The sequence below is a fragment of the Barbus barbus genome, assembly GCF_936440315.1.
Source record: "Barbus barbus genome assembly, chromosome: 15".
Taxonomy (NCBI): Eukaryota; Metazoa; Chordata; class Actinopteri; order Cypriniformes; family Cyprinidae; genus Barbus; species Barbus barbus.
In genome coordinates, this window is record NC_136743.1 from 24,613,801 (window position 1) to 24,641,800 (window position 28,000).

A 28,000-nucleotide genomic window follows, 5' to 3' on the forward strand; every position below is an offset into this window, starting at 1 on the left:
ACTTGTTCATTCACAAGCCCCACTACATAGACCTCAGTTTTCAGCACGTGACCTAGTAATCTCCCCCAGTGCTGACCAAGGGAACCAACCCAATCCGCTCAGGCAAGTATAGCACCTGCATTAAGCATGGCTATCTGTTTGTATCCATCTGTCTATTTAGGAAAGCTGGAGAATGGGTGAAGGGGATTTTAGCTATAACCCTGGCTAACCTGATTAGTTGGGCAATACACATCCTGGGTACATATACCAGCTCCTCCCCACTGCTCTTTCTATCCTCAATATTCAGACCTCACAAATTATTTGAAATCATCACTACCAGGTATGAAATTCATAATTAGTGTAGAATTTAAAGGATCCAATAGTGGGTGTTATTTGGGACATAGGGTATAACAATGAGTGATTAAGATTTTATGTCACCATTATATATATTGGAAAGTCTTGATTAAGACTGCAGGTTTACTAGATGATATATGAAGAACATTATTGTAAAGTATAGCTTGAATTACTTTTTATGAAAGCCAGTGACTAATATGCAATGATTGTTGAAGTTAGGTTTTTATTACAAAATGGTATTACATTATTTAGGCATTGATCTTTTGCTTTTTTATTATTGTTTTCAAGTTTCTGAACAACTATGAGCCCAAAACATATCATCTTCAAGAAAATATCCAAGGACAAATCGGTAAGTTAAAATAATTACACAGGTGGATATATATATATATATATATATATATATATATATATATATATAGTACATTAATATAGTAATTTAAAAAAGAAAATATCTGCCTTTTCTTTTTTTCTTCAAATGGTCATCGAAACAAGGACCTTAAATATTCATAGTCAACATCAGGAAGATCAACTAATTACTAGCTGTTTTATTTTCTGTTCATTTTCTGTAAAGTTTTTGCAAACCTGTTACCAAATTTGAGTTATGCATAAATAGAGTTTATAACCTGATTTGTATGATTTAATGATTTTGAAGCAATAACAATTAAATGCAATTGAATAGACCAAATTTGAAAAGTATATTTAAAAAAAAAAAAAGAAAAAAAAAAGTTAATGATGCTCACTAGGCATTGCTAGTTTGCAACCTTTGTTGGTATGTAGTTTAATAAACTACAAAAATAGATTAAAGGGAAAAAAATGTTTGTTTGTTTAATTTTTATTATAGTAACATGAATAATAAGCTTTTGCAAATTAGTTAATGTGATAATTTGTGAAAAGTTTGAAAAAATGAAAATAATTTATTCAGTTGTCTTTCTTCTGCAGAAAAGGTCCAAATGTTCAATCTCGGTTGTCACAATTAGTGCTGTCAAAAGATTAATCGTGATTAATCGCATCCGTAATAAAAGTTTTTGTTTACATAATATATGTGTGTGTGTCTACTGTGTATATTTATTATGTATATATAAATACACACACATGCATGTATATACTTAAGAAAAATATGTTATGTTTTTATATTAAATATATTTATATGTAAATACATGTAAATATTTTTTCAAAATATATACTGTTTGTGTATTTATATATACATAATAAATACACACAGTACACATGCATATATTATGCAAACAAAAACTTTTATTTTGGATTTTATTTTCTTTGACAGCACTCATTTAAAGGGATGTTAAATCGGTCAAGCAAGCATGTTTGAGCTTCCGTTACTTTCGTTATATAACCATATTTGCTGTGCTCCATGTATGTGTGATGATCAATGTTTAAGGGGAATAAAATTAAAAAGTGACCATGTCTCTACAGAAGACTTATATGAAACTGCTTGATTCATATGGATTCATTGTACGATATTTTTATGATTTTTGTTTTCTTCTGAAGCATTAACATTTTATCTGAATGTACTTACAATGAGAGGACAGAAATCTCTCAGATTTTGTTAAAAATATCCTCATCAAAGATGAATGAAAGTGTTATTTGTTTGAACAACACAAGAGTAGGAAAATGATGACATAATTTAAATTTTTGATTGAACTAATAATTTCAAGGAAGTTAACAAAGGACATCCAATGGACACGAGAAGCATTGATGTGTTCTTGTCTTTTCATTTAGTTCTTAATTGCCTCACAGAACTCCAACTTAATGCAAGCATTCACGTCATCACATAACTCTTTATAACATCTAAACTAAACTTTTTGAAAGCTCCCATTTTCATCTTGTAATTCTGACAATTCCAATATTGCACGAACACACCGCTATTTTGTCATTTCTGAACCATTTGTGATCCTGAGTGGTGCATTCTCTAGACTCACTTTTAACATTATATACAGTTGGGTAAGAATCCAGGGAATCACATTATAGGATTTTTAAAGAATTTATTTGCAAATTATGGTGGAAAATAAGTATTTGGTCAATAACAAAAGTTCACCTCAATACTTTGGTATATACCCTTTGTTGGCAATGCCAGAGGTCAAACGTTTTCTGTAAGTCTTCACAAGGTTTTCACACACTGTTGCTGGTATTTTGGCCCATTCCTCCATGCAGATCTCCTCTAGAGCAGTGATGTTTTGGGGCTGTAGCTGGGCAACACGGACTTTCAAATCCCTCCAAAGATTTTCTATGGGGTTGAGATCTGGAGACTGGCTAGGCCACTCCAGGACCTTGAAATGCTTCTTACGAAGCCACTCCTTCGTTGCCGGGCGGTGTGTTTGGGATCATTGTCATGGTGAAAGACCCAGCCACATTTCATCTTCAATGTCCTTGCTGATGCAAGGAGGTTTTCACTCAAAATCTCACGATACATGGCCCCATTCATTTTTTCCTTTACACGGATCAGTCGTCCTGGTCCCTTTGCAGAAACACAGCCCCAAAGCATGATGTTTCCACCCCCATGCTTCACAGTAGGTATGGTGTTCTTTGGATGCAACTCTCCTCCAAACACGACGAGTTGAGTTTTTACCAAAAAGTTCTATTTAGGTTTCATCTGACCAAATGACATTCTCCCAGTCCTCTTCTGGATCATCCAAATGCTCTCTAGCAAACTTCAGACGGGCCCGAACATGTACTGGCTTAAGCAGGGGGACACGTCTGGCACTGCAGGATTTGAGTCCCTGGCGGCGTAGTGTGTTACTGATGGTAGCCTTTGTTACTTTGGTCCCAGCTCTCTGCAGGTCATTCACTAGGTCCCCCCGTGTGGTTCTGGGATTTTTGCTCATCGTTCTTGTGATCATTTTGACCCTCTCATTCACTAGGTCCCCCTGTGTGGTTCTGGGATTTTTGCTCACCGTTCTTGTGATCATTTTGACCCCATGGGGTGAGATCTTGCGTGGAGCCCAGATCGAGGGAGATTATCAGTGAATGAATGAATGATGCATTTATATAGCGCTTTATTGTGTATAGCTGTACACCCAAAGCGCTTTACAATCATGTGGGGGGGTCTCTCCTCTACCACCACCAGTGTGCAGCATCCACCTGGATGATGCGACGGCAGCCACAGTACAACAGCGCCAGTGCGCTCACCACACACCAGCTACAGGTGGAAAGGAGTGAGAGTCATAGAGCCAATGAAGTGGATGGGGATTATTAGGAGGCCATGATAGACAAGGGCCAGTAGAGGGAATTTGACCAGGACACCGGGGTTACACCCCTACTCTTTACGAGGAGTGCCATGGGATTTTTAATGACCACAGAGAGTCAGGACCTCGGTTTAACGTCTCATCCGAAAGACGGTGCTTTTTGACAGTATAGTGTCCCCGTCATTATACTGGGGCGTTAGGACCCACACAGACCACAGGGTGAGCACCCCCTGCTGGCCTCACTAACACCTCTTCCAACAGCAACCAAGTTTTCACCGGAGGTCTCCCATCCAGGTACTGACCAGGCTCAACCCTGCTTAGCTTCAGTGGGCAACTGGTCTTGGGCTGCAGGGTGATATGGCTGTGATTAATCAGTGGTCTTGTATGTCTTCCATTTTCTAATAATTGCTCCCACAGTTGATTTCTTCACACCAAGCTGCTTGCCTATTGCAAATTCCGTCTTCCCAGCCTGGCACAGGTCTACAATTTTGTTTCTGGTGTCCTTCGACAGCTCTTTGGTCTTGGCCATAGTGGAGTTTGGAGTGTGACTGTTTGAGGTTGTGGACAGGTGTCTTTTATACTGATAACGAGTTCAAACAGGTGCCATTAATACAGGTAACGAGTGGAGGACAGAGGAGCCTCTTAGGCCCCGTCCACACGAAGACGGGTTTCTCTGTATACGCATAAATTTTTTACCGTATAGGCGTTTCGTCCAAACGCCGGTTTCATGTTTTCGTGTGGACGGCGAATCCGTATATTTTCTGAAACGATGACGTCATCAGCCCCTAATCAGACACCGCTACGTCACATAACAGCGACAACAACAACAACAATGTCAGACTGCGTGCCTGTGTTCGTGCTGCAGAACCTACTGAGCTCATTAGTTTTATTAAAGCAAAATCTTCTGCTTTGTGTGTTAATTTATATTCAGCGCGCAAGGTTTACGCACATGGTCCAAGTCTTCTTCTCTGTTTTTTTTGTGTATCTCTGTGGCAGAATTACAGCGCCACATATTGGTCTGGCATGTGTACTACATCGTTTTCAGTCGGTTTCAGTGATTCCGTGTGGACGCAGATATTTCCTGAGACGACTCCATGTTTACGGAATTTGAGGCAAAAAAAAAGATCGGATACGGAGAAACCCGTCTTCGTGTGGACGTAGCCTTAAAGAAGAAGTTACAGGTCTGTGAGAGCCAGAAATCTTGCTTGTTTGTAAGTGACCAAATACTTATTTTACCGAGGAATTTACCAATTAATTCATTAAAAATCCTACAATGTGATTTCCTGGATTCTTTCCCCCCATTCTGTGTCTCATAGTTGAAGTGTTCCTATGATGAAAATTACAGGCCTCTCTCATCTTTTTAAGTGGGAGAACTTGCACAATTGGTGGCTGACTAAATACTTTTTTGCCCAACTGTATATATATATATATTTGGCAAATTCCTAATTTAATAATTTCCTTAAATAGAATGAACTAATAAACATAAATTAATAATTCAAAATACGGTAGTATGAACGTAATTTCCTTAAATAGTATGAACTCTTATGTTACTACCAAAATAACATTCTGATGAAAAAAAAAATGTGGCTTTGACATACAGGTGTGCCTTAATGTAGGGTGTTCCATATGGTCACAAATGAGACAGTAATGCCCAGCACCGGTCCTGACTTAGAGTGCTCTGCCCTTTAGTAAGACATATGATGCTCGTTTTCGGGTGTAAACAGGTTTATCATCAAATATGTCATTGGTTCCTATGCTAATTCAACAGTTTGAGTCAATCATTTAGCATGAAATATTAATTAGACAAAAAGAATCAGACACTAGAATTGATTAATAGAGTTAGGTCATTTCTGATAGTGTCAGAAAACAGCTTGATCATCGCACAGTGTGTTTGCTGCTACGATCCACATTTACTGACCAATCAATAAAACTGCGACATGAAATCAACGCGACGTGGCGCTAAAACATAAAACTGCTTACCTCAAACTCTTATGCCTTCCTCTTTCGCCGCTTCCACTTTTTTCAGCACACATAATAACTACAACTGCTAAAGTGTGATTTATTGTGCTCTTTTTGTTTAACACTAGCCCATGCAGATGACATTTTATTCTTCTATAGTAATGTGTGTCGAAGCGTACAAGTCAATAGTTGTCAACATCGTACAGTCTACGCACATCGTAGCCAAGTTTATTAGATCCATGTCTCACAGTGTGACATGCAGTGATCTTATAGGATTGCTAAAATCGTGCAGTGTGTCTTGGGCTTTAGAGATGACAATATATGGAATTCACTTTACATCCATCCATCCATCTATTTATCAATTTTTCAAACCCGTTCTCCTCAACTCCAGTCCTGGGGACCCAACCGATTTGCACATTTTTATGTCTCTCTTATCTGACACACTCAGTTCAATTTATTGATCTTTCTAATGTGCAGATCAGTGCGTTCCCAGGACCGGAGTTGAGGACAACGGCCATAGGCAGGGGGGGCCAGAGTTTTATTTCCAACCGGTTAGATTTATTTGGAAACTAAAGTTATTTCTATATTTTATCCATTTAAAAGACTACGAAAACGATCCCAGTTCTGCACATAAACCTAGCGCAATATATTTGTGTCTATGGTTCACTGCACAATGCAGTCTTTTGTGATTGGTCATAATACCTGCAGACCGCAGCTAATGGAAATGCTTCTCTATCAGTGCACGTGCTGCTACTCACAGCACAGATCGTGAAAGCAGACTGCAGTTTGTCATTCATTATAACAAACAAAGTGTAGAGACTATGTAAATAATAGATTCATTATGCAGTGTGAAGAGCCTCATTAATTAAAATGGAAGTTTGTGAGATCGTAATGAACTAAGACGAGTGACAGCTTTTTAAGGATTATAAAGGAAGTTTTCAAATGTGAAATTGAGCTTACAACAGTTTTATACAGAAGTTAATATTAAGCAACTTACATTTTAGGAACACTGTTGTCTGATTGTGCTCTATTTAGTCAAAGAAAATAGTTGTCACGGCTGATCCTGCACATGTCCAAGCAAATACAGCTGTCTTTTGTTAATGAATAAATCTGTGTTTTTGAACAAATCCAGTGAGTCAATAATTCAATGACCCATGTATAAAGAGAGTCACTTGCTTCGTTCTTAAATGAATCAGCCGTTTGAACGAATCGATTGAATGAATGATTCAGAGACAAAAACAGTGACTTTCTGCCACCTACTGGCGGTTTCAGTTTTATTTTTAAAGTATAAATTCATTTGACTAGTAACTTATTCTTCCTGATTGTATCTGATTATTTTAATTGAATTTACTGGTTAATGAAAATTTTTGATAAAAGTTTATAAATCTAATTTTTTGGCACAAAAGATGACATTTAATAAAGTTAGAGGCATTACAAAGGTTAAAAAATAATAAAATAATAAAAATAACTTTAAGGAGTCAAATATTGCCTTATATTAGAAGGTTAATTTCTGTCATTTTTTTTTTTTTTTAAGTAGGAGCACAAGTGCCCCTGAAAAGAAATGTAAGCGTAGAGCCCTTAATGTAATGTTAGCTTTTAAAGCTAATTGCAATTTAAATTGCAACTATTAAATATAAAATCATGCAGTAGCCTACTGTACTACTAAATAAAAAGTGTTTTGAGGGCATAGCCACTTAGAGAGCCAATTAGAGACAATTACTAATCATTCAGATTTTTTATTAAATCATTCTTTTATTTCACTAATCAATCTTTTTATTTTATTATTATTATTTTTTATTATTATTAAACACAAGGGTTTATTAATGATGCTTACATTATAACATGTGCAAATTCACTCACAACATATCTTTAATTTGGCCAGAATGGCAGGTGTCTGTCTTAACATCCAAGAAGTTTAGGGAAAATATGAAATAAGTTTAATGTTACTATAGATTCTAAAGTTTTTTTTTTTTATTACATCTGAAAGGTCATCTACAATTACTTCATTATTATAATGAAGGCTTTTTCTCTTTTAGGCTCATCAAGTAATATACTGTATGTTGTGTTTTTAAATCAGGTGGGTGTTTATATGGGGAAGAGAGACTTTGTTGACCGTGTTGACTCTGTGGATCCAGTGGGTATGTGAGAGAATAGGCATAATTTTTTAACCTTACTGTATCAAGTTTTCTTAAAACTTTCATTTCTGTTTACTTTTTTAATATTATTGTGTTTTTTCTTTTTCCATCAGATGGTGTCCTTCTCATTGACCCTGAACAGCTTCAGGGGAAAAAAGGTAAATAAATTCACTCAAAGTTTACATACTGAATAGGCAATAAATCAGTTGCATCTGGTTACATACATGAATAACAGTGATATTCGCTTTGTGATTCTGTTGCCCTCTAGCATACGCCACTTTATCCTGCACATTCAGATATGGAGGTGATGACATGGATGTGCTGGGCATCGCATTCAGGCGAGAGATCTACATATCTACCCGGCAGATCTACCCCCCACTGCAGGACAAAGAGCAGGGTATTCTCACCAAGGTGCAGGATAAACTACTGCGTAAACTGGGTGTCAATGCCTACCCATTTTTCTTTGAAGTAAGTATCTTCAAGTGCCTTAATTCATATTTAGACCCTTTCATTGCAAAGAAAATGGTACCTTGATACTGAATCATCGCCTTATTCATGTACTATGGTATTTATATCTAATTTACATGCTTTCAAGACCACGTACTGTTTAAAATCCATCTTAGTACCATTATATTTGTTTGTCATTTGAAAAAACTCCTAGATTTATTTATCTCCATTTAACGAATCAATATTGATTCTTAAATTCCATCGATTTTTTTATGTACATGTGCATCTAAAAAAATATAGTGTATAGTGAATATATATATATTTTTTTTGTGTAACTTATTTCAAAAAGTGAAACTTTCACATATTCTAGATTCATTACATGTAAAGTAAAACATTTTTTTTTTTTAAATGTTTTTAATTTTGATGATTAGAGCTTACAGCTCATGAAAAAAAGACAACCAGTATCTCAAAATATTAGAATTTTTCCTAAGATCAATAATAAAAAGGATTTGCAAAACAGAAAAGTTCAAGTTCTTTAAAGTATGTTCCTTTATGAACTAAATACTTGGTCGGGGCTCCTTTAGCACAAATGACAGCATCAGTGAGGTGTGGCATGGAAGCGATCAGCCTGTGGCACTGCTGAGGCACTATTGAGCCTTCAGCTCGTCTGTATTGGTGAACCGACAGTTTCTCATCTTTCTCTTGAAAATATCCCATAGATTCCTTATGGGTTTCAGTTCAGGCATGTTAGCTGGCCAATCAAGCACAGTAATATCATGGTCAGCAAACCACTTGGAAGTGTTTTTGGCACTGTGGGCAGGGTGCTAAAGTCCTGTTGGAAAAGGAAATCAGCATCTCCATAAATCTTGTCAGCAGGTGGAAGCATAAAGTGCTCCAAAATCTCCTGGTAGACGGCTGCATTGACTTTGGACTTAAAACACAATGCACCAACACCAGCAGATGTCATGGCACCCTGAATCATCCCTGACTTTGGAAACGTCTCACTGAACTTCAAGCAGCTTGGATTCTGTTCCTCTCCAGTCTTCCACCAGACTTCAGACCTTGATTTCCAAATTAAATGCAAAATTTACTTTTATCTGAAAAGAGGACTTTGGACCACTGAGCATCAGTCCAGTTCTTTTTGTCCTTAGCCCAGGTAAGATGCTTCTGACGTTTGTTCTGTCTCAGAAGTGGCTTGGTAGCACTTTTCCTGAAGACGTCTGAGCGTGGTGATTCTTGATGCACTGACTTCAGCTTCAGTCCACTCCTTGTGAAGCTCTCCCAAGTGTTTGAATCGGCTTTGCTTGACAGTATTCTCAAGCTTGCTGTCATCCTTGTTGCTTGTGAGCCTTTTCCTACCCAAGAGACTAATCTTGCACATTCACTTCCGGGTCAGGAACGCTATGCGCATTTGGCTGCCACTCTGTACCTGGACTGCTTTTTCTGTATGTTTTCACCCCTCTGCTGGACTATTTTTGGTCTATTTTTTTGTTTCGTCTACTCCATCTCTTATTGTTGGCGTTTTTGGACCTGTCTTTTGACTTGACAACTGATACTAACGAACTTTGGCACCTTTAAGTTTCGCCACCGGGCTGCTGCGAGCTCTCTGCCCTGTTACGTCTTCCATGGCGCTTGGCTCATCGGCTGGGTGAGTTGCCACTCGCTCTGTCAGTTGTGCTGTATGTTAACTGCTCCCTATTTGGATGTGCTGCTTCCAAGTTAGTTTGCTGTTTCTGTTATGTGATGTTTCGGGCTTGGCTAACGTGACTTTCACTCTGGTTGGCAATACCTGTTGGTACCATTATGCCTCGGGCAATAGCTTTCTTTTTTGCTTTGTCTCTTTCCTTTTGTTTGTAATGGAGTTGGAATATTCATCGTCCCATTTTCATTAGTACCAATGATGCAGAAATTCTCATTCATGCTTTTGTTTCATCCCTTCTCGATTACTGTAATGCCCTTTTCATCGGCTTGCCAGCTACCTCTATTGCTAGATTACAGTATATTCAAAACTCAGCCACTCATATTCTCACTCGCCCTAAGCGTTCAGCCCACATCACCCCTATTCTAGTTGATCTGCATTGGCTAACAGTGGCCTATCGTATCAAGTTTAAAATTCTCCTGCTTCCTTTTAAAGCTTTGAATGGTCTGGTTCCTTACTATCTTTGCAATCTGCTCCCCCCCTGTTCTCCACCTCGTTTATTGCGGTCCTCTGATTCTCGCCTTCTCGCCGTCCCTCGGTATCACCTCTCTTCCATGGGTGGCAGATCATTCAGTGTTGTTGCCCCTAAATTATGGAACTCTCTACCAAGATCACTCTGTCTTGCCCATAGCCTGTCGGAATTCAAATCGCTGCTCAATAGGCACCTTTATTTATATAGCGCTTTTAACAATGCAAATTGTGTCAAAGCAACTGTACAATATCAAAATAGGAAAATAGTGTGTCAATAATGGAAAATGACCAGATTAAACACTCAATTTTCAGTTAAAGGCATTTCATTATTGAATTCAGTGATGTCATCGTCCAGCTCAGTTCAGTTTAAATAGTGTCTGTGCAATCAGGTCCACGATATCGCTGGAAATGAAGTGTCCCCAACTAAGCAAGCCAGAGGCGACAGCGGCCAGGAGCCAAAACTCCATCGGTGACAGAATGGAGAAAAAAAAACCTTGGGAGAAACCACACTCAGTCAGTTCTCCTCTGGCCAAACGAACCAGCAATTCAATTCAATTACTGCAGCAAAGTCAGATTGTAAGGGCTCAACTCGTACCAGTGGTCTTTTCCCGATGGCTGTCTAAGTGGTGGGGTCCTCAATGGGGATCTGTCTCTGGGGCTCATCTAGGTGTCCTGGTCTCCGCTGATGTTCAGGGCTGTAGAGGTCGTCTCTGGGTGCTGATCCACCATCTGATATGGATACGAACTGGATCTGGTGACTGCAGTGACCATCTGAGCTGGATAAGGACCGGATCGGCTGGCTACAGTGACCTCAGAATAAGAGAGAAACAGATTAATATTAGCGTAGATGTCAATCTTCTTACGATGTAACAAGTACATCGTGTGTTATGGGAAGTGTTCCTGGTTTCCGGTTGACCTAGTTAATGCAGCCAAACAATCCTTTTGAATATTAGAAGCGTATTAGTTATGTGTAAGCCAGGTTAAAGAGATGGGTCTTTAATCTAGATTTAAACTAACAGAGTGTGCCTGCCTCCCGAACAGTGTTAGGTAGATTGTTCCAGAGTTTGGGCTCTAAATAGAAAAAGGATCTGCCCCCCGCAGTTGATTTTGATATTCTAGGTATTATCAAATGGCCAGAGTTTTGAGAACATAATGGACATGGAGGACTATAATGCGATAAGAGCTCACTCAAGTACTGAGGAGCTAAACCATTCAGGGCTTTATAAGTAATTAACAAGATTTTAAAATCTATATGATGTTTAATAGGGAGCCAGTGCAGTGTTGACAGAACCGGGCTAATGTGGTCATACTTCCTGGTTCTAGTAAGAACTCTAGCTGCTGCATTTTGAACCATCTGTAGTTTGTTTATTAAGCATGCAGAACAACCGCCCAATAAAGAATTACAATAATCTAACCTTGAGGTCATAAACGCATGAATGAACATTTCTGCATTTGACATTGAGAGCATAGGTCTCAGTTTAAATACAGTATATTTTTAAGATGAAAAAAAGCAGTTTTACAAATGCTAGAAACGTGGCTGTCAAAGGAGAGATTGTTATCAAATAGCACACCTAGGTTCCTGGCTGATGACGCAGCCATCGAGTGTTAGACAGTGTTCTAGGTTATTACTTTTGGGAGTTTTAGGTCCGATAATTAACACCTCTGTTTTTTCAGATTTAACAGTAAGAAATGACTCGTCATCCAGTTTTTTATATCGACTACGCATTCCATAAGTTTCTCAAATTGGTGTGTTTCACTACGGAAGTTCTAAGCGGCCTTGCATTATTATAATTTTTCTGTCTTGTTTTGTCGTTATCACGACTTAATTTTCTCGTGATCTCGACATAACGAAAGTTGTTTTGTGGTTATCAGGACATAACGAAAGTTGTTGATCTCAACCTAAAAACCGTTTTCTCACGACAGCCTCCTTCTCAAGTGTCGAACACTTAGGTGTAAGTCGTCAATCACTGACAGACACAGAGCTAAAATGGCCGAGTATGAATATGCATGAAAAGTATTCTATCATGGATCAATGTAGTCGTTCACACACACAACACCTTCAATATTTAGGATGGTACTTATACCATATTTTTATTTTTATTATTTCAGTTTGAGTGAGTCCTGATCAAAGTAAAAGCGAATACGATCATCCATGATGCTGCGATGATGCTGCTTCTATAGCATTTTCTCATGCCGAATACACAGAGAAAATTAAGTCATGATAACGACAAAACAACTTTCGTTATGTCGAGATCACAAGAAAATTAAGTCGTGATCACGAGAAAACAAGACAGAAAAATTATAATAATGCATGGCCGCTTAGAACTTCTGTATTTCACCGGGCCGCGAAGAAATATAGAGCTGAGTATCATCAGCATAACAGTGAAAGCTGTGTTTCCTGATGATATTTCCAAAGGGTAACATGTAAAGCATGAAAAGTAACGGCCCTAGTACTGAGCCTTGAGGTACTGCATACTGCACTTGTGACCGATATGATACCTCTTCATTCACTGCTACAAATTGATCGCGGTCAGATAAGTACGATTTTAACCATGCTAATGCACTTCCACTAATGGCAACAAAGTTTTCTAGTCTATTCAAAAGAATGTTGTGATCGATAGTGTCGAACTAAGATCCAGTGGCACTAATAGAGAGATGCAACCACGATCAGATGATAAGAGCAGGTCATTTGTAACTTTAATGAGAGCAGTCTCAGTACTATGGGATGGTCTAAATCCTGACTGGAAATCCTCACAGATATAATTTTTCTCTAAGAAGGAATATAATTGTGAGGATACTACCTTTTCTAGTATCTTTGACAGAAAAGGGAGATTTGAGATCGGTCTAGAATTAACTACATCTTTGGGGTCAAGTTTTTAATGAGAGGCTTAATAACAGGCAATTTAAAGTTTTTGGCGACATATCCTAATGACAATGACGAATTAATAATAGCCAAAAGAGGATCTATGACTTCTGGAAGCACCTCTTTTAGTAGTTTAGATGGAATAGGGTCTAACATACATGTTGTTGGTTTAGCTGATTTAACAAGTTTAAACAATTCTTCCTGTCCTATTGTAGAGAATGAGTGGAACTGTTCCTCAGGTGATACATAGTGCACTATCTGATGCGATACTGTAGCTGACGGCTGCATGGTTACAATTTGATCTCTAATAGTATCGATTTTGGAAGTAAAATAATTCATAAAGTCATTACTGCTGTGCTGTTGGGAAATGTCAACACCTGTTGATGCTTTATTGTTTGTTCATTTTGCCACTGTATTGAATAAATACCTGGGGTTATGTTTGTTTTCTAAAAGAGACGAAAAGTAATCGGATCTAGCTGTTTTTAATGCTTTTCTGTAGGATAGGATACTTTCCCACCAAGCAATACGAAATACCTCTAGTTTAGTTTTCCTCCAGCTGCGCTCCTTTTTCCGGGCTGCTCTGTTTAGGGCGTGAGTGTGCTCATTATACCACGGTGTTGGACTCTTTTCCTTAATCTTCCTTAAGCGTAAAGGAGCAACTGTATTTAAAGTGCTAGAAAAGAGAGAGTCCATAGTTTCTGTTACATCATCAAGTTTTTCTGCGCTGTTGGATATGCTGAGGAATAGCGATAAATCAGGAAGATTACTTACAAAGCAGTCAAGCAAACAATCAAATTAGTCAGGTTAGTTTGATAGATAATATCAGAAATATGGTGGGAATTAAGTTATATTTTACCATTTAAACAACAGAGAGTGAGTAAGATTTTTTTTTCCTCGTTGTATGTCTGTATTTACACCTGTATGCTGTTTAAGTTGATGTGTGAATAATAGGCTAGTGCGGCTCCCATCTAGTAAATGCAATAAGCCTTGTATTGTTATATTCTTATATGTGTTAAGAATCAACATTCTTATGCTCTTTGATGTGGCATGACAGATCACTGTAGTGCCAGTTGAAACGGCAGCACAGTGTGAGTGGAAACGTTAATCTGTTCTTCTTTACTACTATTTATAGCATTAAATAGACAAAGGATCAGTGTTTCAACCACAGAAAGACTTCAATAAAACTGTTTGTAAACACACACACACTGATCTAATGTCCATTCCTTGTGTTTCTTGGCCCAAGCAAATCTCTTCTGCTTGTTGTGTTTCCTTTGCCGCAATTCAACCATGAAGGCCTGTCTCACACGCTATCCTCTGAACAATGGATGTTGAAATATGTCTGCCACTTGAACTCCAAGAAGAATTTATGTGGGCTGTTATCTGTCAGGTGCTGTCAATAGGCTTCTGAGGCTGGTAATTCTAATAAAATTATCCCCTTCAGTAGAGGTTGCTCTTGGTCTTCCTTTCCTAGGACAATCTCATGAGAGCCAGTTGCATCATATCATCGTCCTACAATATCCTGCTGGAACGCCACTCTCTCGTTTATGCACGTACCAGTTAGCGGAAGCTAGATGGTTTACAAATTGTTAAATATGGATGTTTTTCTTTCTTCATGCCTGTTCTTTCATAGTTTGGATGTCTTCAGTATTAATGTACAATGTTGAAAATAATCATTTTAAAAAACAATTAGATGCTATTTACACTAAGTGAAAATAGGAAATTTTCTTAGCGTTAGATGCTATTTACACTAAGTGAAAATAGCAATGGATTCTATTTACATTAGGTGAAAATAGCAGTATTTTCTTAGCAATATGCTATTTACAATAAGTGCAAATAGCTATAGATTCTATTTACACTATGTTAAAGGGGTGGTTGACTGTTTTTTTCTAGGCTTGATTGTGCTTATGGGGTGCATTCTAACTTGTTAATTCTTTGTTTAAAAAAAAAAAAAAACATTTTTCACATTATTACCTTTATCCTCTGTCCCTTCTCCTTTGAACACTCCGATGATTTCCTGTTTTTATGAAGCCCCTCCCTCAGAAATACGCAATGGGCTCGGATTGGTTAGCTGGCACAGTGTGTTGTGATTCGGTAAACCGCCTGGTGCGCGTCTAAACGTCACGCCCCTCAGTTCAGTAGCATGTGCTCCGGTTGTATTGTAAACAATGGCGTTGTCAATATCGCTTATCAATTTGAGCTCGATTGAGACCGAGAGAATATTATTCAAGAGGATCGCACAGAACAGTGTGTATGTTTGGGCATAAAAAAGATCTACAAAGTTACAAATCTCAAAGTCCACTCCAAAAGGAGATTTTTTTATTATTTTTTTAAATCCCTTTTCAAGAACTACAACAAACGGCTCATTTGGACTACAGCGTTGTGTTCCGGGGTTTTTGTCATAAAGCAGCCCATTATAATATCTTTAAAATAAATCCTACGGAAATTCAAATGGTTGGGGATGGGGATGGGCAAGGTTGTGGTTAGAACGCTTGGTTGAGTGCATCAGACAAGACGATGATTTAGAGGAAGTGCTGCTGTAGCGTCAAGTGCAATACTGGACAGTGATGTAATCTGCAGAATTTACACTTCAATTATGAGACTATGGTATATATAAATAAATTTAACTGTATAAGAGTTTCACTGCAATTCATGTTATGATAGAATTAAAGAACAATAAACATAATACTGTCACGCGTCAGTGGTTGTGGATGAAGGAGGCGTACGATGAACGCATAAACAGAGTAACCTTTAATGATCAGCTTCAACACACTTAGACATTTAGTAAACTTAAGATCCGACAACTAAACAAGGAGAACTGAGGACTTTTAAAGTGAGAGGAACAAACAAGGAAACAAGGTAATTAATCGAACACAGGTGATGTATATAACTAATTAACAGAACTAGGTCAGAAACTAAAACAGGAAGAACCAAATAAGGAAGAAACAGGACAAAACCAAAACTGACATATTACAGTATCTCCACCCCCCGGAAGGTACGTCCCGCACCGTAACAGTAACATCGGGGAGGGGGGGCAGGCGTCCTGGAGGCTGGAGCAGGACCAGGATAGGACAGGGAAGCCTCCAGGACGGATCAGGAGCCTTGGGAGACCATGGCAGGACTGGAGACTCGGGAGTCCATGGTGGATCCGGAGCCTTGGGAGGCCATGGCAGGACTGGAGATTCGGGAGGCCATGGCGGATCTGGAGACTCGGGAGTCCATGGTGGATCCGGAGCCTTGGGAGGCCATGGCAGGACTGGAGATTCGGGAGGCCATGGCGGATCTGGAGACTCGGGAGTCCATGGTGGATCCGGAGCGTTGGGAGGCCATGGCAGGACTGGAGATTTGGGAGGCCATGGCGGATCTGGAGATTCAGGAGGCCATGGCGGATCTGGAGACTCGGGAGTCCATGGTGGATCCGGAACCTTGGGAGGCCATGGCAGGACTGGAGATTCGGGAGGCCATGGCGGATCTGGGTCCTTTGTGGCCTTGGCCTTTGGCCTGGCCACACAAACTGAGGCTATATGGCCCCCCCCCCCAAAATTTCTTTGAGAACGTTCCCCTCAGGCGGCCATATTGGAGGAGAGGGCTCTTGGGGGCGCTCTGGAGGAGCGGGCACATGAGGGCGCTCTGGAGGAGCGGGCACTTGAGGGCGCTCTGGAGGAGCGGGCACCTGAGGGCGCTCTGGAGGAGCGGGCACCTGAGGGCGCACGGGAGGCGCGGAGCTGGACAAGCCCCGCGAAGACACTTGAGGGCGCTCTTGCAGCGCGGACACTTGGGGGCGCTCTTGCAGCGCGGAGCTGGACGGAACCAGCGGAGACGAAGGAGAGCTGGGCGGGACCAGCGGAGACGAAGGCGGGCTGGACGGGACCAGCGGGAGCTCAAGCGGGCTGGACGGGACCAGCGGGAACTCAGGCGGGCTGGACGGGACCAGCGGGAACTCAGGCGGGCCGGAGGGGACCAGCGGGAACTCAGGCGGGCCGGACGGGACCCTCTTGCGAGGTGCAGGGATAGGAGGACACAGACGAGGAGTAGGCACAGTCTTCTCTTCGCCACGGATGGCGAAACAATAGGTTTGGGCAGGCGGGAGGAGCCGTTGGCGAGGTATGTGGAGGATCCCGGCGAGGAATGAGACGCTGTGCGTTCCTGCTGGAGCGGAATGACGAGTTTGGGGAATCTCCTCGACTTCTTCGTCGAGTCCATTGAGAATCGAAACTCCAAGGAAAGAAAAGAAACTAAAATAAAAAGAATAAGAATAAAAGGATGAAAGGAGACTAGGTGGGTTTTCTTCTCATCGTGGTAGCAGCTGGCACGTGGGCCAGAGCACGCTCAAAGAGCAGCGTCAAAACGCGGTGGCAAAAGAGAAGAAGAGGAGAGAGAAGAGAGCTAAGAGGACTAAGAGAGAGTTTTTAAACTCTGCTTCTGGACACATCCCCTCTGGTGTCTTGACCAATTAGATAGGCTATTATCTTAGCTAGGGGTGTTCCTTCCATCATAAATCAGCATGTTATCAGTCACATGGTCCGAATTTTACACACTCTTGCAAAGTATAATTTTGGATGTGATTTCTATAACCAGAATATGATACATTTGACACAGAATCAATTGGAAGAAACATTTCAAGCTACAATTGTCAAACTCTTACATACCAAACACGAATATGAATCCTTCAGCTATTCAATAATGAGTAAAAAGACATGCATAATATTTGATTAAAACATGATAATCTAATGTGTGGGTTACAAACATAATATAGGTTATTTCTATGCAGATAAATAATTCATAAGTTATTTTAAGATGATTTTTAGTGCATATGAACAGATTGTCTCTAGTGTGTAGTTCTATGGAGAATAAGAGGCATGTTCTGTGACGACCAGAGAGAAGTTAAAAGGTCTCCTAAGGAATTCCAGTCTAAGTCTTTGTCTTGTATGGGGGTTTTCTATTACAGGTTTACATGTGATCATCAGTCTTGATTACTTGCCCCAAATTTGACAGTCTCCTTCCTGAATTGGAATTATCAATGTGTTCTTTTGTCTCAAGGTTGTAAGCTGTTCTGTGAAAGAGGCTTGCTGGTTAGTCTGCTTGCTTCAGACTAGTTGGCGCTAGGATTTGGACAAATTTATGACCTTGCCCTGTTACAGCTTTGAGGCCCATGATAACATGATAATCAGAACCAAAACAGATGTTTTTTAGCAGGTGCGAGCTGTAATGGCAGCTTTATTCCGGAAAAGGGGGCAGGGAGTAGCAGCTCATTTGCATTTAAAGAGACATCCACGAAAACAGACCGCTTCTGCTTCCACTCAAAATATGCATAATAAATGCATATTTTGATCTGTGGGGAATTTTGAGCTGAAACTTCATAGACACATTCTGGGGACAGCTGAGACTTATATTACATATTGTAAAAAGGGACATAATATGTCTCCTTTAATACAGCACGGCAACTGCATGCACGTCCATGTTTAACGCTTCGCATAGCTATGTGAAAAATATCTGTCTGTCTATACACAAAGTGTACAATTGGAACACAGCTTATTGGAGCTGACGAGCTGATGATCAGGTGAGTGAGAGAGAGAGAGAGAGAGAGATGCAGAGCAGGGGGACGTGAGGAACAGGATTAAGAACCACTGCTTTAGAACATTGATTTTGAAACTTGTGAATCCATTAGAATCATTAGAAGACTTCATATATGAATAGATTTTTTTGTGCACCTCTAGATTTGAAGGATGGCAATAACTCTTCCTCTTCTCTAAAGCAGTGCGGCATGGCCCCGCCCCCTTTGTTGAATGTTCCTGGGGGCAGGGTTTATCAGGGTTTGTGATGAATCGTAAGTGTATTTATTTCTTGTCTCATTAGTAGGGGTGTAACGGTTCACAAAATTCATGGATCGGTTCGATACGACACAGTGGCTATTGGTTACGTCGCAATGTTGGAAATATTTCTGTTTTAAACCATGAAGGCGAGCTCAGTTAATTAACTATAAGCAGAAAGTGAAAGTAAAAAGGGAATGACGGAGTAATGACGGAGCTTTCGGCATCTGACGGCGCATATTCTCTCAGAGACGACGAGTGACGAATATACTTCAACATGCTGATAATGGTATAGCCTATTGCTGTTTTCAATTAAATAAAAAGCTGAAATAAAATTAAATAAGCTTTTTAATTCATTGATTTATGACTGCAGTGTTAATATTTTAATTATAGGACTATAATTCATTGCAGGTAGCCATAGCCTAATAGACCTGTTTTAAAAAAACATTTTAATTGAGGAGTAAATAGCCCAATCTTATCCTCGTAGCGCATCAGTTATGGGGTAGCCTTATTATTGCGGGGCAAATTAATTGTACTTTTAATTTAATAATAAAAGTAGCTTCATATTATTAATAGGCTTAATAAAAATAAGAATGTAACAGGCCTACATTAATTGGAAATGCCAAACCCTCTTAATATTGTCAATAATTTATGTTTTTGACAATATCTCTGGCTATCGTCTTCTTTTGATGCACCCCAGCAAGGGTAGGTCGCGGGGCAGACAGCACGTTGCCTGTTACATCGTTTGGCCGCGTTGTTGAGCACAGTGGCACTGATATTTCACACACTTTAAGCTCTTTTATTTTCCAAAAAGTAATAGGATTACTCCCACTAATTGTTCGATTTGTAATGCGTTCAGTTCGGCACAGTGTATATATATATATATATATATATTATTATTTAAATTTTTTTATGAGAAGCTGAAGTACGTTGTGGTGACGTTGTGACATGTGTATATATATAAATATATATATATATATATATATATATATATATATATATATATATATATATATATATATATATATATATATATACACACATACATATACACAGTCATGGCCAAAAATATCTGCACCCTTGGTAAATATGAAGAAGGCTGTGAAAATTAATCTGCATTGTTAAACCTTTTGATATTTAATTTTTTTTAAAAATCACAAAAATCTAACCTTTCATTGGATAATAAGAATTTAAAATAGGGGGAAATATCACTATGAAATAAATGTTTTTTTTTTCTCAAATACACGTTGGACACAATTATTGGTACCCCTAGAAATTTGTATAAGTAAAATTTCTCTGAAGTATATTCCCATTCATATTCACAATTTTGAGCACTCCAGCGTGATTATGAACATGAAATTATCCAGCCATGTCTTCCTGTTTCACAGAAATATAAATAGGAGGGAAAACAAAGCCCAAATTCCCTTAATCATCCATCACAATGAAAAAAACCAATTAATATATTTCTGATGTGCAGCAAAAGATAATTGAGCTTCACAAATTAGTGACGTGGCTTTAAGAAAAGAGCTAGAGCAGTGAAAAATCCCATTTCCACCATCAGGGCAATAATTAAGAATTTCCAATCAACATAAAATGTTACGAAACTGCCTGGAAGAGGACGTGTGTCTATATCATGCTAATGCACGGTGAGGAGGAGAGTTTCAGTGGCTAAAGACTCCTTAAAGAAAACCTTGTCAAAAAAAATGTCAAACAGCACCTACATCACCACATGTTGTTTGGGAGGGTTTCAAGAAAAATTCTCCTCACTCATCCAAAAACAAACTCCAGCATATTCAGTTATCAGACACGACTGGAACTTCAAATGGGACTGGCTTCAATGGTCAGATGAAACTAAAAAATTTGTTTTTAGCAGCAAACACTCAAGATGGATTTGGTGCACACAGGGATACAAAAAAGAAGTACCCCATATGTACAATTAAATATACTGCTGCATTTTTGATGTTGTGGGCCTATATTTCTGCTGGAGGTTCTGGACATCTTGTTTAGACACATGGCATCTATGGATTCTACCTCCAAAACAACACAAAAGTGGGTCACTGAGCACAAAACCAAGCTTCTGCTATGGCCATTCCAGTCCTCTGATCTGAACCCTATAAAAAATTAATGAGGTGAACTGAAGAGAATCAGCACCAACATGGAGCTGTGAATCTGAAGGATCTGGAGTGATTCTGGATGAAGGAATGGTTTCTGATCTCTTGTCAGGTGTTCTCTAACCTCATCAGGCATTATAGGAGAAAATTTAGAGCTGTTAAACTGGCAAATGGAGATTTCAAAAAGTATTGAATTTAAGGGTGCCGTTAATTGTTGCTAATGTGTATTAGAGAAAAACATTTATTTCATAATTATATTTCCCCCCATTTTAAATTATTATTACCCAATGAAAGGTTAGATTTTTGTGATTTTTTTAAAATAAAAGATCAAAAGGATTAACAATGCAGATTAATTTTCACAGCTTTCTTTGATCATATTTACCAAGGGTGCTGATATTTTTGGCCATGACTGTATGTACAGTATGTATATATATATATATATATATATATATATATACTTATATGTACTGTATGTAAAGTATACATTTATTTTTTTGGTCTGTTATTGGACCTGATAATAAAGAGCATTTCTCAATTCTGTTTCTTTAGTTGCCTGACAACTTACCCTGTTCAGTAGGACTACAGCCAGCCCCAAAAGATGTTGGAAAGGTATCCATTAACATCAAACCACTCTTCTAAACTGTGAACTCTGTTTTCTACCTAATTTTGACATAGTTGATTCTTTTGTATGTGCATGATGTATTCTCTTTGTAGTATCTATTTTTTACAGAATTGTCTAATGTTTTTCACAGCACTGTGCTGTTGAGTTTGAGGTGAAAGCTTTCTGTGCTGAAAGCCAGGATGCCAAAGTTCGCAAACGGTTAGTCCAAGCTGTTCTTATTCTCTATACAGGGGGAAACTTGCCTGATTTACTTGCCTATTACCCTACCATTATCCTAATTCCTTCATGTAGTCTATGGAGCAATGTAGACCATTTTAGGGTATTTCAACAATGACATATGTCGTTTTCTCCTCTTCCAAAATCAGGAGCTCAGTACGTTTGATGATTCGTAAGGTCCAGTATGCTCCAGAGAATCTAGGACCAGCTCCCTGTGTGGAGACCACTCGTGACTTTCTCATGTCTGATAAACCATTGCATATGGAGGCAAGCTTACAGAAGCAGGTGGGTTTTAAACAGACCACTAGTCGAGCAAGCATGTATCACAATTTGTGTCTTTCTTTGGAGTTATTATCAATGATTCATGTTGTTTTTTTAAAATAAAAAATGTTTATTGAAATATAATAAATTAATATGGAATATTGCACGCACCATCGTTTTTATTGAATTTTAAAGAATTTTCTCTTGTAGACTTACTATCATGGGGAACCCATCAGTGTAAGGGTCAAAATTAGTAATGACTCCAACAAAAATGTGAGGAACATCATAATTTCTGGTAAGATCAGGTTTGAAAGCATTGATGATCGAAATAAGAATCAACTAGATCGATCAATTACATCGATTAGAAATAAGAATTAAAGAAGAGTGGTCATAAATAATGTTTTCTTTTCAAGAATTTTGTTCTTTTGATGATATCAGCATGGTTGTTCTACCCTAATATTTTGTACCCCTACCCCAATTCAAAACATGTCAGTAGAGTTGCATGTGTGTGTGTGAGACTGTGAATGTATTAATATAAATTAATAGATTATCTGCATTATCTGATTGAAATCTGAATTAACTAATTTATTGAAAAATGTTGGTCTATGTGTATACACTGTAATACTTTAAGTAGATTGCTTTAAATATAAAATAATATGGATGTCTGTCTTTTAGTGGAACAAATTGCCAATGTGGTGCTGTACTCCAATGACAGTTATATGGAGGCATTGGCCACAGAGGACTCTGGGTAATAGTTTTATTTAGAAATTTTGATGTAATTAAAAAAAAATCTGATTAATCTGATTAAAGGTTGTTATTTGGTGCAGGGACTCTGTTGATTCTGGTGCCAAACTGGATAAAGTCTACACTTTGCTCCCCCTACTGGCCAATAACAGAGAAAGGCGAGGGATTGCACTGGATGGAAAATTGAAGCATGAAGACACCAATTTAGCCTCTTCAAGCATGTGAGTCCCCATGGAAAACATTGGCGTGTATATAATGAGAGCTGTTTTAGTTTACTGGGCATTGTGTGCGTTAAAGAATGTTTATATAGGCCTGCTTAATCAGCAATGTTTACAATGATCAAATGCTTTATTGCAGCATCAAAGAAGGTGTTCTGAAGGAAGTTCTGGGTATCTTGGTGTCTTACAGAATTGTTGTGAAGCTTATTGTTGGAGGGTTAGCATCCCATGACACAATATACTACTACAATATAGCATAAAAGCATACATGCCTAATATATACATCCTAATATTTTGTTCTTCTCTTTCATAGAATTATGGGATCCAGGTGAATATTATTTCTTTAATCTTGGATTCAGAAGGGCCTGCGGTTGAAATCGTCACCACCTTTCTCCCTGTTACCGATAGCCCTGCATATCAATTAAGCTTTTTTTATGTCTTATGTTTAAAATAGGGCTGTCAAGTGATTATTTTTTAAATCGAATTAATTACATAATCTGCCAATTAATCAAATTAATCTCAAATTAATGAGATTAATGAATTAACATGCATACCATGTGCCAATTAAAGATAAAGTTATTATTAAAATAATAGTTATCATTGCAATAATTTAGAAAAAAAAACATTGAATAGACATTACAAAAAAGTAGCTGAAATATAAGTAGTTTTATAAAGAAATATTTTAATTCAACATACAAAAATACAAATAAATAGTGAAATATTAACTTTTTTTTTTAACCAATATTCTAATTATAAAACTAAAAGTGCCAATAGGTGGTGGCAAATCCCTGTCTTAATAAGTGAGTCATTCATTCAATCAATTCGTTGAAATGGCTGATTCTTTCAGAAACAAAGCAAGTGAATGCCTTTATGAATGGTTCACTGAATCATTGATTCAGTCGATTCATTTAAAAACGTGGATTCATTAATGAAACACCGCTGTGTGTTGATCAGAGATTCACAACAGTTCTCCTAGGGCTTTATTTTCATTGGTGAAATTGCTTACAATGTGTCTAAAATGTAATTTTTTACACCTTTACCTTTTATTCATTTATAGGGAAATACTTTTACGTAGGCTAACCTATTTTTGTCTTTCTACTAGCAGTGATGATTCTGAAAGAAAACAGCCAGGGTTTGTTATAGTAACATGCATTATAGTAACTTTCACAGTCATCTGACTGACAGAACCACACAGAGTTACTGTTTATGTTATGGTTATTTTTGCAAACAGTTTGCTCCATGAATTCAGTTCAACAGCATTAAGTTGAAGAGGGTAAACTTGATCACTCGACTGAATCTACGCGTGCATTTTAAGTGTTCTTGCTCCGTCCAAGCAATGAATGCATGCCTTTGAATGAGCACTATCCTTTAACTGCTCAGGTAATGTCAATACAACCCATTTCAGGGGGTGCCGAAATTACATTTTATAATCTGTCAGGGCTATAGAAATGCATCTTAATATTTACAAGTAAATCTCCATGTTATGCGTAGGCTACTTTCTATCTGACCCCCCCCTACATCTAGTTTTGACGCCCATGGGGCCCCCCTCAACCCCCAACAGAGACCCCATAGCGTGCCATGGGTTTAGTGGGGGGTAATTGAGAATGAATGGGGGAAAGTCACGTGAGAGGAGGCAATGCATCCATCATGATATGATTGGATATGACTGGTTATGTTCAGCTGTGATTGGTTCATGCGTTAAATCCCGCCTCTTGTGTTTGTGCACGTTCCGCATTCGCGAATCAGTCTGAAAATTGTGTTAATGGGAAGACTAATTTAAAAAACTAACTGAACTACTCATACACTTAGATATAACTATGTTGTTACGTGAAAATAAGACTTAAAATGGGTTGAAAACATGATCTGTGGGATTTTTTGTTTTTGATTAATGAACTTGGTTAAATTTGAAGTAAATCTCCGTGTCTGTGACCAATATTTACAGAGCTTGATGATCAAACAATTAAAACAGTTAAAAGTTAATTATTAAAATGAATGGCTAAACATAGGTTCCCAAATAAAATATATTGCTTAAATTGTTACTGCCTTGAGTTATTATTTTGGAATAAATGTAAAATGCCTAAAAACACTAACTTGATGAGATTCATACATGGCTTTAATAAATAGAATTTTCATTACATTGTTAATGTAAAAAATATAAAAAAAATTATTTAACTAAGAAAATTTAACTAAGAAAATGGGACTAGGACATGAATTTTTATTTGATTTTCATTTCAAAACACCACCGCATACTACTGGTATGAGTCTCATACAATACATAAAAGTCTGAGACCAAATTGAAAGTCTGAGATTTAAAATCCAGTTTAAATCTAATAAATATATTTTTTGCTAGTAGCCTCAGACTTTTGGACTCAATTTGTAACGAGGTGAACGAGAAGTGAGACGTGCGGATCCATTTGTAAGCTTTTATTAATAAACATAGAAAAATAACAGGCAGGGTCAAAACACCAGCAAACGGGTATGGCACGGGTAAGACACAAGAGTAATCCATGGGCATGCGTGGGTCCTCTATCAGCGAACAATATCCAGAGTGCTTGAGAAGAGGAGTAGTCCGATAACCTGAGCAATAATCCAAACGAGGTATACACAGAGTCCGAAATGGTGAGACAAGAGTAAATCCACGATACAAGGGCGGGAAACAGGAAGCGAGACTATAAACAAAAAAAACTAGACTTAGAAAACACAGAATGGCTCAGTAAGGCAGCTAACACTAGGAGAGTGTTATACACAGAGCCAGACTCAGAGCTAAACATGAACACAGAATGGCTCGGTAAGGCAGCTAACACTAGGAGAGTGTTATACGCAGAACAATACTCGGCAAAGACAGAGAGGAAGTTCAAGGCTTATAAAGTATGTGTAATCAGTGAAATTAGCTGTGTGATCAGAGCAATGTGATATTGGTGACAGCTGTATGTCGTCAGTGCAATGGATGATGGGAATTGTATTTCGTGGGTGAAGTGCAACAGTAGTGTGGTGCAAAAGTCAATGTGATGGAGGAGTGACCTCTGATGGTGAGTAAACAGAAGTCCACAGACCAGATGCGTGACACAACTATAGTATATAATCCCTTTATATATGCTTTGTGTTTTTACATATCAGTGAAGTTGGGGTGGAGCTCCCTTTCCAGCTTATGCACACGAAGCCTGACACAGGTATTATATACCTTATACCCATTATATACCTATATATTATCTGTCTATTAAATATTTTCTGGTTCACATACAATTTTGTATAAACTCTTTTAAAATGTTTCCTCTTTAATGCCAATTGAAGAGAAAGAAAGGTCAGTCAGCATTTTAAAAGTTAATAGTAATGTCTTTTTCCATCATGCCTTGCTTCTCTATCTTTGCTTAAATGAACAGCTTAAAGCTGCATAAGATGATGATCTAACTTATCTCCCATGCTAGCCAGATGACAAGTGTCCAAAACCTCTCTAAAACCATCACAACAAGCCAGCTTGATGAACTAAGAACAGTAAACTCCAGACTAGATTTACCCTGGTGCTGCTTGTGTGGTGTTCAAAAACATAACAGATTATTTATTTTTTTCAGTGAAATTAATGTACTATTTATTTTGATAATGGTTTTTTTAAATCAAACATTTTGCATTTTTGGTGCATTTTATGGTATGAAATTATATTTATGGAATGGTTGTGATCCAATTATTACCTGTAAACCATTTTTGAGCGTAGATGTGAAAACATTTTTGTAAATCTGGAATGTTTTGGAGCACAGAATTACGTTTGATCTCTTTTAAAAGTAGGCACTTGGCAGCTGTTGAAAGTGAAAAATAATTACATTAAAATTAAAAGCTAAAAATGTAAAACTAAAAGTTATAGAAGTTTAAATTTATTATTATGACAAATGCACAAAAATATGATATATATATATTTTCCTAAACCAAAGCCATGAATCTAAGTTGTGTTCCAAATTTGAGGTTGATACATATTTTTTTACATTTTTGACTACAAACAGTACAAGTGTGGCTTTTGTGTATGTTCAAAAATTTAGTTTCTACACATTACATCTCTTTTATTTTAGATTTTTATATCTATTTTTATGTAACCTCAAGAATATATGCGAAATTTATCTGCTCATTGTCCTTTTATGTGAATGTGTGTCTGTATGTAGTGAACTGGAGGATGAAGTGGTTTTCGAGGAGTTTAAGCGCACCAACTTGAAGGGCATGGCCGAGGATGAGGATGAGGGAAACGTATCACCTGCGGAACACTGAGGAATGCATGTAGAATTTAGCCAGTTCTTAAAGCATCCCTCTATACAGTAGGACTTATTTAAGGATGCCCAAAACAGACAACTATATAGAGAGCATTATCACAATATTGCACTGCTTTGAACAGTTATTGGCAGATCAAGTTGTAATTTGTATTGGAATTCCATATTTCTCTGTGGACCAGCCAGACCATGCTGTGACCATTCTTCAGCTGCATGACCTCCATGAGAGTTTCTGGAGTTGTTACTGAAATTAACAGAGAGCTTTGTTTTCCTATTTTATGGTAGTAGGAGTGCTGCTCTTTTGATAGTGCTGTATCATTTTGGTGTATATCTTTAGAAATTTGGAAGAAACTGCTGTGCTGGAATTTGGTGACTATACACAAGAATAGTCAAGTAAAAGTGTAGTAAAATAGTTGTAACAGTTGTAATTTAGTTGTAACAGTTCATTTAGTTATAATACAACATTCTTTGTTGTAATGAAACACTCAGATAAATGTATTATTAAAAAATACTGTATTATAATAAAAATCTGTACTAGCTGTCGCAGTATGTTCAGTTTATGAACACATGATAAGGAAGTTAAATAGTATTTTACAAGCAGTACAAAGGTTTGGACATAAGTTCTTAATCTTTTGTTAATTGATAAATAACAGTATTGATACAG

At 38.0% G+C, this 28,000-nt stretch overlaps 1 protein-coding gene across 1 annotated transcript; it reads left to right on the forward strand.

Annotated features, from left to right (window-relative positions):
• The first annotated feature begins 182 nt into the window (after nucleotides 1–182).
• Nucleotides 183–27,998, forward strand: LOC306881775 (S-arrestin-like). The gene is made up of 14 exons (XM_079436050.1): nucleotides 183–319; nucleotides 622–682; nucleotides 7,570–7,630; nucleotides 7,741–7,785; nucleotides 7,896–8,095; nucleotides 21,575–21,634; nucleotides 21,778–21,845; nucleotides 22,013–22,148; nucleotides 22,335–22,419; nucleotides 22,800–22,872; nucleotides 22,952–23,089; nucleotides 23,226–23,303; nucleotides 23,400–26,256; nucleotides 27,235–27,998. The coding sequence occupies exons 2-13, from the start codon at nucleotides 635–637 to the stop codon at nucleotides 23,416–23,418; spliced, it is 1,011 nt and encodes a 336-aa protein (XP_079292176.1). The 5' UTR covers nucleotides 183–319; nucleotides 622–634; the 3' UTR covers nucleotides 23,419–26,256; nucleotides 27,235–27,998.
• The last annotated feature ends 2 nt before the right edge of the window (nucleotides 27,999–28,000 follow it).

Coding starts and splice junctions, on each gene's coding strand:
- LOC306881775 (XM_079436050.1), top strand. CDS start 635: ATGAGCCCAAAACATATCATCTTCAAGAAAATATCCAAGGACAAATCG. Junction 683..7,569: donor AAATATCCAAGGACAAATCG/GTAAGTTAAAAT, acceptor TTTTTAAATCAG/GTGGGTGTTTATATGGGGAA. Junction 7,786..7,895: donor ACAGCTTCAGGGGAAAAAAG/GTAAATAAATTC, acceptor GTTGCCCTCTAG/CATACGCCACTTTATCCTGC.